The 11412-nt window shown below is 44.9% G+C and overlaps 1 protein-coding gene and 1 non-coding gene across 2 annotated transcripts; one reads left to right on the top strand and one right to left on the bottom strand.

The window, feature by feature from the left end:
- Positions 1-9962: 9962 nt before the first annotated feature.
- Positions 9963-10478, bottom strand: LOC132066560 (uncharacterized). The gene has a single exon (XM_059459855.1). The coding sequence runs from the start codon at positions 10476-10478 to the stop codon at positions 9963-9965; it is 516 nt and encodes a 171-aa protein (XP_059315838.1).
- A 165-nt stretch (positions 10479-10643) lies between these two features.
- Positions 10644-10748, top strand: LOC132069065 (small nucleolar RNA R71). The gene has a single exon (XR_009417634.1). It is a non-coding gene; the product is annotated as a small nucleolar RNA R71 (small nucleolar RNA).
- The last annotated feature ends 664 nt before the right edge of the window (positions 10749-11412 follow it).

The following is an 11412-nucleotide window of genomic DNA, read 5'->3' as shown; positions in this document are numbered from 1 at the left end:
GAAAAGTGACCGGCGTTACCTCGGTGTTGTAGTGGCCGGAAAGTGGCCGGCATTACACGATCGTCGCCGACGTTAACCGCCGGAACAATGGTCGGAACATGGCCGGAATTGATCGGGATTGCCGAATAAAGGCCGGATCGTACAGTGACCGTTATGTGAGAGAGTGACCGTTAAACGAAAGTAAAAAGTTCAAAGACCAAAATCGAAAATTTAATGTTCTAAGTCAAAAACTAAAAATATCAGAACTCTTTCTAATTAAAACCCTACAATGGACTATTTATAGGTTTCAAAACGTAAAATTACAGAATTTGCACTTTGGTCCCTGTGCGGCACTTATACGGTCCGTACAAATTTCCACGGACCGTACAAGACTTCTACGGCCTTCCTTCAGTTTCTTCAGAGAATAATACGAACTGGCCTTCAACGGTCCGTGTAATGTTATACGGCTCGTACAGTCATGATCGTGAAAATCTCTTCCACTATCGTCACATCAACTTTTACGGCCCGTACAATATTGTACGGTCCGTATAAATGTCCGTGGTTCAGCACCTGTCCACCGAGACATTCTGTTGAGTTGCCCTCTCTTGTACGAACATAAATACGGACCGTGAAACTTTCTACGGACCGTGAAACTTAAGCATCAGTGCAATTTTTTCTGCAACTTCACTCCTTGACCCCGAACTTCCTGATTTACCTGAAACATATCAAAAAGACATCAAAACAACACATACTTGCCTAAAAACAAGTAAAACTTCTCGTAAAAGAGTGTCAGATGTGCCATAATTTCCCGGCACATCAACACCCCCAACTTAAAGTCTTTGCTTGTCCTCAAGCAACTAGTGGACGCGACTAAGACTCAACTAACATCTAGATATCATAGAGCAATAGTGTCTCCCTTGGTTTTGACTCTGAACTACCGGCACGCTTCTTTCAAGGAGCCCCTTCTTTTTTCGAATGTCACACGATATACACATCCCAAGAACGCTATGACTAACCATGAGGCTTCAATGCATGACATCACCTTATCGAGCATATTATGGTACATACAATCGCTACGTTAGGAAGTCAATTTACTTTGCTCGAGTTTCGTCCTTATGCCCTCACATAGACCAACAAATGTCCCACCATACATATACAATAAGAATGGGACAAAGACGAACGAGAAGAGAAAACACTCACACTCACAAAGAATTTCATATCTACACATGCAAATACTATAGGCTTGCCCTTATTTTCTATGTTCTCACCCTAGGCTCGTTCGGTTGTGATCACATTAGGACTTGTTTTGGCTTGTAATGTAGGCTTAGGGACGGGTAGGATACTTTTGGATATCAGTGACTTCCCCCTCCTTGAACACTACACATCTCTTCACCTCAATTCACCTCTTTTCTTTCTAACCCCTTTTTTCTTCAAGTTTTGATCTCGATGTGGTTTTATTCCTATCCAACTTGTAGATCTTTTTGGTGTTACCCTTTTTTGATTTTGATTTTGCTCTTCATTTTTTTTTTCTTTGTTTTTTTTTTTTTTTTTTTCTTTTCTTTATTTTTATGCAACTACCACATCGGATTCACACTAGCAAACTCCACCAACCCCAACTTATGTTTTTAACATCTATTCCACACTTAATTCACCCCCAACTTAGGCATTTTGCCTCATCTATCTAGTAGCATCAAGGAGGGAATGGGTGTGAAGATGGATACATTGCAAAACGGGAGAGGTTTCATATTTGGCTAGCCAAGAAAAAGGTCAAAAGGCTCAAAAAGGGAAACTAGGGGTATTTGTAGCTTTGGGTACGACTTATTTAGGCATAGTTACTAGTTATACAAAGAAAGCCTAAGATCATCTCACAACTAACTAACTTTCAAATTTCAAACATGACCAACCGGGCAAGTTCTAGATTATACATGCATAGACAGAACTAAACGAACAACTCACACACGCATTTGCATAAGGACAATTACTTTCACAATTGTGACCTCCTAAGTAGTCGGTTATCGCACACAACACCCCAATAATCATAATGTCATATAAAGAATCGCTCATGTCAACCAATGATCATTCTGAGTGTGCATTTGTCAATATTTCAAGGGGTCCAACATTTTCATCATACGATCACAACATGCCATTAGTTACAGAACAATACCAACTAAGTCAAAACTACTCTACTCAATCTAAACAACATCCTAAACATGCCAGTTTCAACAGAATAAAACCCCTCAGGAAAAGAACTCTGGCAAAGAAAAGCCGAGGGGGTTCCCACACAAGTATGTACACAAATAATCTGATCATGTACCCCCACCCCCAATTGAAATTCATGCAATGTCCCCAATGCATCGACTCTAGGCACATTAGGGAAAAAAAATGGGGAGGGATACCTGGGCGCCCTAGGCGCTATGTTTCTCGACTCGGGATTGTGCTGCCTCAGACGCAGTAATATCAGGCATTGCCTTTTGGGGCTGGCTGCCCGATGCGCCCGTCGAATCTGGGTAGTTGTCGCGCAGCGAGTTCAGGGCAACCGCCCGTGTCATCTCCTCCTCCAGCTGGCGCAGCCGCTTGTTACTCTCATTCACATCCTCAACTACGACATCTAGTGGCCGTTTTCCCCGCGTCTTAACTCCGTCCTCTCCTTCATCATCAGAGTCGAGCAGGTTTTGGACCGGGATATCAATATCCAAGTTAGTAGGCGGTGCCAAAACAAGGTCCTCTACCCGCTCGCGCGCCTTCAGCGCCTCCAATTCAGCCTTAAATTTTTCCAATTCCGTATGAAATGTGGCTGAACTGCCCCATGCCTTTGACTGCTCCAAAGCAAACAACCTCATTTCAAACCCATCCAATCGTGATTGGAAAACGTCGCGAGACTGAGCATATTCCTCCCGAAGCTCCCTCTTGGCAATATTGATTTGCTTAGTTATCTGGGGCTTGAGTTGCTGCATGATTACCTCAATTTGTTTCTCAGCCTTTAGTGTCTTGAAGGCTAACTCGCGGTAACTTGCTCGCGAAAATGTGAACAAATTAACTACTGACTGTGCTGCCAGAGGTGGAGCAGGTGACATGGTGGGACCCGCAGAAGTGGCACGGACAGGGTCGGGAGGTGGTGGCGGATCGGCTGTCGGCGCAGTACTAGCGACCCCCCAACCGCTTCGAGAATAGGGACCCGGCTCGAGCCGTAGCGGGGCGGTGTCACCCGCCTCAGGCCGCGCCGGATCAGTAGCGATCGTAGCACCCATTGTTGCAGGCTCTGACCCGGACAGAGCCTCTATGTTTTCCGCAGGCGGGATCACAAATAACTCCGGTGCATCCCCATTTTTACCCTTCCGCCAATCTCCGAATTTCTTGTTTTTGATGCATTAGGCCCGATCAGGCATACCGACAACCTGAGCTCGTCTGCACAGCTCTGTGATAAGGCATGGGAATGCCAATGAGGTCATAGGCTGGGGTGCTCTCCGTCGAATTTCATCTGCTATCATGCGCCCCATGTTCACTGGATACCGACTCATTATCGCTGCAATGCCAATTGCCTGAGCCACTGTGAGTGTATTGTCATTCTGGGTCACCAACAGTCTGTACCTCATTAGGTGCCACCAGAATCGAGCTTCTTGATTTAGTGACCCCTTGACAATCTTTGGGCTCTGTTGAGTCACCCAACCTACCTCGGGGTGGGCGATTACCGTAGCCAGCCATTTGATTACTGAACGATGATTTCGGCGTTCCAACTTGTCAAAGTATTCTTTCAAAGTATTCTTTCTCCTCCTTCGGTGCCTGAAAATCAGCCCCAAAATAAACTTTGTTCATCGCCTCGGTTGAGATGTCAACCTTGACATTCCGCACCGTAATTTCATCAAGCAACGGGAGAGCAGTGTTAGTCTGATTGGGCTTTTTCATTTTCAACAATTCAGCCCCGTAGTTAGCATAGAACTCCCTCACAATCTCCGGCGTAACTCCCCGTGTGCTCCGCAAACACCTCTAACTCCGTATAATCGAGTGTTTCGATCGTGTTGGGAAGAGCCTCCGCACCTTCGAACACCAACTCGCCTCTCCTCCCATATGCTACGGTTTGGCTCACCCCCTCGCTTAACCGTGGACAGACCGTCCTCGTACAGCGCCTTCGACCTCGGGACTCCAAACCGTAAAGCATCCTCTGGTAGTGTTTTACTTCGCAGAACCAACCGGCGTTTGCCGTGTGCTGAATCTGTCGAAGCATCAGAGTTTGGAGCTCGGGTGTCTGGCGGATCGGATGGGCCACACTTGCTCGACTCCCCCTCATCTTCCGAGGAGTCACCTGTCCCTGTTCCAGCTTCCTCCGAATTTTCTTCTCCGTCCGAGGTGGAAGGAGCCATGGTTGGGGGTTGAAGATTTCCCGTCCCCCTAACCTTTTTCACTGGGATGACCTCATCGTCCGAACCCTCGTCCCGCAAATGAAGGTCTGTCTCTGGTTGGTCGCGGGCTCGGCCTCGGCCCTTATTAGCCCGGGGTCCCATGCCCCTCCGTACATTGCGTTTTTGGATCATACCTGCAAAAGAACCTATGTTAGCGATGGGTCTCGGAAAGGACAGCTGACTGATCACAAACTTTTAGTTAAATTTTTTTTTTCTTTTTTCTTGTTTTTGTTCTTCTGTGTGGTCGTATAAGTGTTATACGGTCCGTATAATATTATACGGGCCGTATAAGTCCGGGCAGGTAAACGAACAGAACCTGCAGAAACCCAAGGATGAACCACGACAGGGTTTCACGGACCGTATAATATTATACGGTCCGTATAACAGCCTGTGTCGTGGGATTCATAAACAGGGCTTCCGCCCTCCCGTCAATCCTATACGACCTTTTGGTTACAGCAGATCATCACACACATAGTATGCCATGGTTTCAATTCGTACGGGGGCGGGGTTACTCAGACTTCACCCATTTTTCCTGTTTTGACAATTCATTAGCATTTTTAGGCACATGTATTGGCGGGCATAACAACTTTCGAGTCCAAAAATAATTTAGAAGCTTCAGTTGAAATACCCTCCACCTCAATAGGCTGTTTAATCACCCTCATAACTAAGAAGCTCACCCCTAATTCAGAAAATCACTAACCATGGACATTGTACTAAAAATTAGACTAGCATACAACTCACAACTTGTACCAATGAGCAACATATCGGGTGGAACATCAACATACCTGTGTTATGATGAATTGGAACAGAGTCCTGGAGGAGCCCCTTTGCACAATAATGACAGAAAAACAACAAACTAAAGGAAAAACACAAGTTTCAATTCGAACAGAGGGTGGTTGACCCAGGGATGGATATGATGATTTTATGGGTGTGGAGAGAGGAATTTAATGGGTGAAGGGTTAATAGATGGGGTGGGGTGATGGTCGTGGGGTTGATGGATGGGATATTATGAGATCGTGTGATGAAAAACGGCTGGTGGGATTTAAACCCCCGTGGTTTTAAATGTTTTTTGATTACACGGGCCGAGTGTAACTCAGATTATCTGCCACTTACCTTGTTTGAAAGGTTAATTGCGTGTGGGATCGTGGGAGATGGTCGTGGGGTTGATGGGGGGAGTATTAATGATACGACGACTTAAATATACAAACGTTAGGCTTCAGTGGTTTTTCTGCAATATTCAAACACAAACACAAACAAGAATGAAAATAAACATTACACTTGGGTTGCCTCCCAAGGAGCACTTGATTTAACGTCGCGGCACGACGGTTATGGCCCTTTACTCCTTATCAGTGTGCACCAGATTGTTGTTCGTTCCGAGGTGCTTCAACCTGTATCGATCAACAATTCTATCCTCAGATACCATCCCGTGGTAGTGCTTCAATCTCTGCCCATTTACCTTCAAATTCTGAGTTCCATCTCCGGACTTTAACTCAATCGCTCCATGGGGTGAAACACCTACCACCTCAAACGGACCAGACCACCTCGATTTAAGCTTACCAAAGGACAGCAACTTTGTCCAATGGGAGTTAAACAAGAACACGGGATCACCTTTGTAAAACTCTCGCTTCAAGATCTTCTTATCATGGTAATGCTTCATCCTTTCTTTATACAATCTTTGCACTCTCATATGCCTGGTACCGAAACTCATCCATCTCATTTAGTTGGAACAACTTGAGCTTGGTTGCTTCCTCCCAATCCATATTTAGTTTCTTCAAAGCCCACATCGCCTTGTGTTCAAGCTCAACCGGCAAGTGACAAGCTTTTCCAAATACAAGCTTGAAGGGTGAAGTCCCAATCGGAGTCTTGAAAGCAGTTCGGTATGCCCATAGAGCATCATCGAGCTTGCGGGCCCAATCAGTTCTATTTGCATTACCGTTTTTAGCTAGAATACTCTTGATCTCCTATTGGACACTTCAACTTGCCCACTCGTCTGAGGATGATAGGGTGTTGCCACCCTATGTTTCACACCATATTTCTCCATCAAACCAGCAAAATCTCTATTACAAAAGTGGGATCCACCATCGCTGATTATAGCTCTCGGAGTACCGAAGCGAGTAAATATGTTCTTCTTGAGGAACCCCATGACACTCTTGGCCTCGTTATTAGGTAAAGCCACTGCTTCTACCCATTTTGACACATAATCCACAGCAACCAGAATGTATTTCATGCCACCTGAACTCACAAAGGGTCCCATGAAGTCAATCCCCCAGACATCGAACACTTCTACCTCCATAACAAAATTCATAGGCATCTCTTGCCTTCTGCCTATGTTCCCTTGCCTTTGACATTGGTCACAAGACCGCACCAATAAATTAGCATCATGAAATATGATCGGCCAGTAATAACCGCATTCAAGTACCTTAGCCGGCACCGATTTCCACTATGATGACCCCAACAGGGAGAGTCGTGGCACGCCTTTAGAATCGCCATCACTTCACTTTCCGGAACACATCGCCGATGATGTTGTCGCGCATGTTCGAACAAATAAGGCTCGTCCCGAGTATTGCCGAGCATCCCGCAAGAATTTCTTCTTTTGGTAGGCTTTGATATCTTCTGGAATTATACCTGTGACCAAATAATTTGTAATATCAGCATACCAAGGTGCCACCTCCATGTGCACAGCCAACACCCTTTCATCTGGAAAAGCATCATCTATGTCAAGCTCATCAGAAGGTCTCCCAGCCTCGTCAAGGCGAGAGAGATGGTCAGCAACCTGGTTTTCAGTGCCCTTGCGATCCTTTACCTCAAAATCAAACTCTTGCAGCAACAGCACCCATCTGATCAGTCGCGGCTTTGCTTCCTTCTTTGCCATGAGATATCTCAAGGCTGCATGATCGATGTAACACCATGACTTTGGACCCCAACAAGTAGGCCGAAACTTCTCAAAAGCAAACACAATGGCAAGCGGCTCTTTGCTCGTCCACCGTGTAATTCATCGGGGCGAGCATTCGGTGTTCGCTTGCATAATAGATCGGGTGCATAATTTTATTGTGCCTCCGCAACCAAACACAGCACCTATTGCAAAACCACTAGCATCACACATTAGTTCAAATGGCAAGGACCAGTCAGGAGCAACAACAATGGGCGCAGTAGTAAGACGCTCTTTCAACTCATCAAACGCCTTGCGGCACTTATCATCAAATGTAAACTTCGCCTCTTTTTCAAGAAGCTTTCACATTGGGTTAGCAATCTTGGAGAAATCTTTGATGAAGCGCACAGAACCCAAAGCATGTCCCAGGAAACTTCGGACACTTTTGACTGAGATAGGTGGTGGAAGTTTTGCAATCACATCAATTTTCGCTTGTCTACCTCAATTCCCTTTTCCAGATTTTGTGACCAAGGACGATCCCTTCCTTTACCATAAAATGGCACTTCTCCCAATTTAGAACGAGATTGGTCTCCCTCACACCTTTTTAGCACTTGACCCGGATGGCCAAGACAATCTTCAAACGAATCCCTACTACGGAGAAATTATCCATGAACACCTCTAAGTAATCCTCCACCATATCAAAGAAAATTGACATCATGCACCTGCGAAAAGTGGTACGGTGCATTACACAACCCAAATGGCATCGGCTAAATGCAAACGTCCCATAAGGACATGTAAAAGTAGTCTTCTCCCGATCTTCCAAGGCAATATTGATCGATTGTAGCCGAATAACCATCAAGGAAACAATAGTAGGAACGCCCCGCTAGCCTATCAAGCATTTGATCAATAAAAGGCATGGGGAAATGGTCCTTGCATGTGGCTGTGTTGAGCTTGCGATAATCCATGCAAACTCTCCATCCGGTCACGGTTCTAGTTGGGATCAACTCATTCTTTGCATTTGGCACCACAGTGATGCCTTCCTTTTTAGGAACACATTGGACTGGGCTCACCCATTTACTATCAGCAATCGGGTAAACCACTCCAGCATCTAACCATTTGATGATCTCCTTCTTGACTACCTCTTGCATGTTCTCGTTCAGTCGCCTCTGATGCTCTACACTCGGTTTGCTACCTTCCTCCAACTGAATTTTATGCTCACAGATACCAGATGGAATACCTCGAATGTCTGCTATGGTCCAACCAATAGCACGCCTGTACTCCCTCAACACCTCCAAAAGCTGTAAAACTCGCTCCTCGGTCAGAGCTAACACAATCAGCGGAAATGTATTGTCCGGACCAAGGAACTCATATTCGGATGTGAGAGAAGGCATTTAAGCTCCAATTTAGGTGGCTCAATGATAGAAGGCTTTCTTTGGAGGCGTCGTTCTATTTTCCAGATCAAGATTTAGCTTTTTTGGTTGGTAAGAATATGATCCCAACCCAACAAGCAAATTTACTGTCTCCACATAACCTTTCATGTCTTCAGCATCAAAATTAACGAGAATACCTGCTAGAGCTTCACCCAAACTTTCTTCTTCCATCTTGAACTCCACTGCTTTATCAATAACATCAACCGAATCAATTACCGAAATGCTCTCATAAGCATTGGGTAACTTCATCCCTTTTTGGCTCGAAAAGTCACTTCTTCATTGTTGACTTGGAACTTGATTTCATTTTTCTCCGAATCTATCAAAGCCCTCCCTGTAGCAAGGAAAGGTCTCTCCAGAATAATTGGAATGTCCCTATCAACAGCACAGTCAAGAATTACAAAATCAGCGGGCAACATAAAATCACCAACCCGCACAAGTACATCATCAACCACCCCAACAGGTCTTTTGATAGACCTATCAGCCATTTGTAACCTCATAGTAGTCGGCCTTGGCATCCTCAAACCTGATTGTTTGTATATACCAAGGGGCATCAAATTAATACTCGCCCCATTATCGCACAAGGCGTGAGCAAAATCATGGTGCCAACGAACAGGAATGATGAACGCCCCCGGGATCTCCCTTTTCGAGCACGGTAGTTGTTGAGATGATGGAACTCACAGTGTGAGTCAAACTTATGGTTTCATGTTGAACCATTTTCTTCTTTGTGAGCAAATCCTTCACATATTTAGCAAAACCGGGCATCTCCTTTATAGCTTCCAAGAAGGGGAAATTAAGAGATAACTGCTTCAGCTGATCATGAAACTTCTCGAACTTAGCATCTTCCTTCTTCTTTACCAACCTTTATGGAAAAGGTGGTGTAGATTTGAAAAGCTGAGTCAAAGGGCGAAGTGCCCCTTTCACAGGCGGCTTGCTCGGGTTTTCAGTTGCCTTCGCAATCTCGAATATCGGCAACTTCTTGTATCGGTAGCATTCTCGTCGGCGGTAATGGGTGCTTTACCGCACCTCATCCTCTTCATCTATCGGCTCAAGATCAATCACCTTCTTATCGGCCCCTTGGAGTGTTTTACCACTCTAGTAGTGATGGCAAACACACGGTCTACACCGCCTCCCCCATTCTTTGGATTTGGAATAGTGTCACTCGGAAGTTCTCCCTTTTTAGGAGGGTCTTGCTGCTCTATAGAAATATCCTCATACGTGACTCGAGCTTCGAATGGTCTTTGTATGGGAACCCTTTGTCTCGTCGGACCGGATAAAGTTCTCTCGGACTTAGGCGATTGCTAGAATCTTCTCAAGCATCGACTCAACCTTCGAACTACCTTGCTCTGTTGACTGCCCTTTTGGTGGTATATAAGGATTGGAACTCTTGTTCCCAAAATTATTACTGTTGTTGTAGCTCCCTTGGTTCGCACCACCATAATGATTGTTGTAGTTCCCAGAGTTGTTATAAGCACCTTGACCTTGTTGAGGTCTCCATTGATTCTGACCCTGATAACCACCCTGGTAATTCTGCCTTTGGTAACCCCCTTGAGAGTTATTTACATAATTAGCATCTTCAATCTGCATAGGGGGCCCTTCGTGGAACGGACCATCTTGAGCATGGTACATCCCTTTTGGTAAAACTGCCTCCTCCTCACAAACATTTACCTTCTTGATCTGGGATTCATCGAACTTCTTCGTCAGCAAGGAAATATTTGTTGAAAGTTCTGCCAAGGTTTGTTGGGTATCTTGATTCTCCTTCACTATATTTTGGATCATAGCACTACCAAACGGTACCATCAACATTGTTTGAGTGCCAAGCCGATTATGAGTTGTCACTTGTTAAGTATGGTGGTCACCCGTCGATAAGATTTGTTCATGAAACAACCATCGATTTGCATTATTTGCAACCGATCGCGACAACGGATCTAACCCCTCGGTAGAACTTCTCCATTAATATGTTATCCAGGAAAACCATGATTTGGGCTCTTCTCGCAAATAATCCTTGAATCTCTCCCATGCTTCATATAATTGTTCCCCGTCGCTGCTTAAATTCATAGATCTTGTCCCGAATTTCACCTTCTTGCTGGGGGTACCATTTTGTGAGAAACGCACCACCATCTCGCCCGTGAAGTAATCGAATTTCTGGGCAGCTTCTCGAACCATGTTCTTGCCTCTCCAGCCAAGGAATATTTGAATAACCTCAATCGAATAGCATCTTGTGGAACGTTGTTCTGGATGTGATTAGCACACACATCCACAAAATTCTGCAAATGACGTTGAGGGTCATTCTCGATAGAGTTCCGAAAGTATCCCTCAAGCTTCAACAACTAATATAGAGAGGAATCAATTTTCACCGAAGCAGCTCCAACTCGAGGCTGAACAATAGTAGATGCATAATCCTCCTCTGGAACGAGCTCAGCGAGAACATTCTCATCATCTGAATCATTAGCCCGATTGTTCAACCGATTCCCTTGGTTATCAGCATGTTGATTTTGCCGATTCTAATTCATGTTCACTGGTTTACAGTAGTAGCAAACAAGGTGTGATGGAATAAGCAAAAGACTTCAATAAAGCAAGCACTATTTAGCAATTTCAAAACCGTATTAAAACAACGCGCGTCAAAATTTGATACGCTCAAATTACACCTATTAATGGTATAACGCGGACGTTGTCAAATATAGTAACCCAACAAGGTTGGGTCGAATCCCACGGGGAATAGGGTGTGAAAAGGGTACTA

The sequence above is a fragment of the Lycium ferocissimum genome, chromosome 8 (assembly GCF_029784015.1).
Source record: "Lycium ferocissimum isolate CSIRO_LF1 chromosome 8, AGI_CSIRO_Lferr_CH_V1, whole genome shotgun sequence".
In the NCBI taxonomy this organism is placed as follows: Eukaryota; Viridiplantae; Streptophyta; class Magnoliopsida; order Solanales; family Solanaceae; genus Lycium; species Lycium ferocissimum.
The sequence above is the reverse complement of the archived record's forward strand: the minus strand, read 5'-3'. Positions and strand labels throughout refer to the sequence as shown.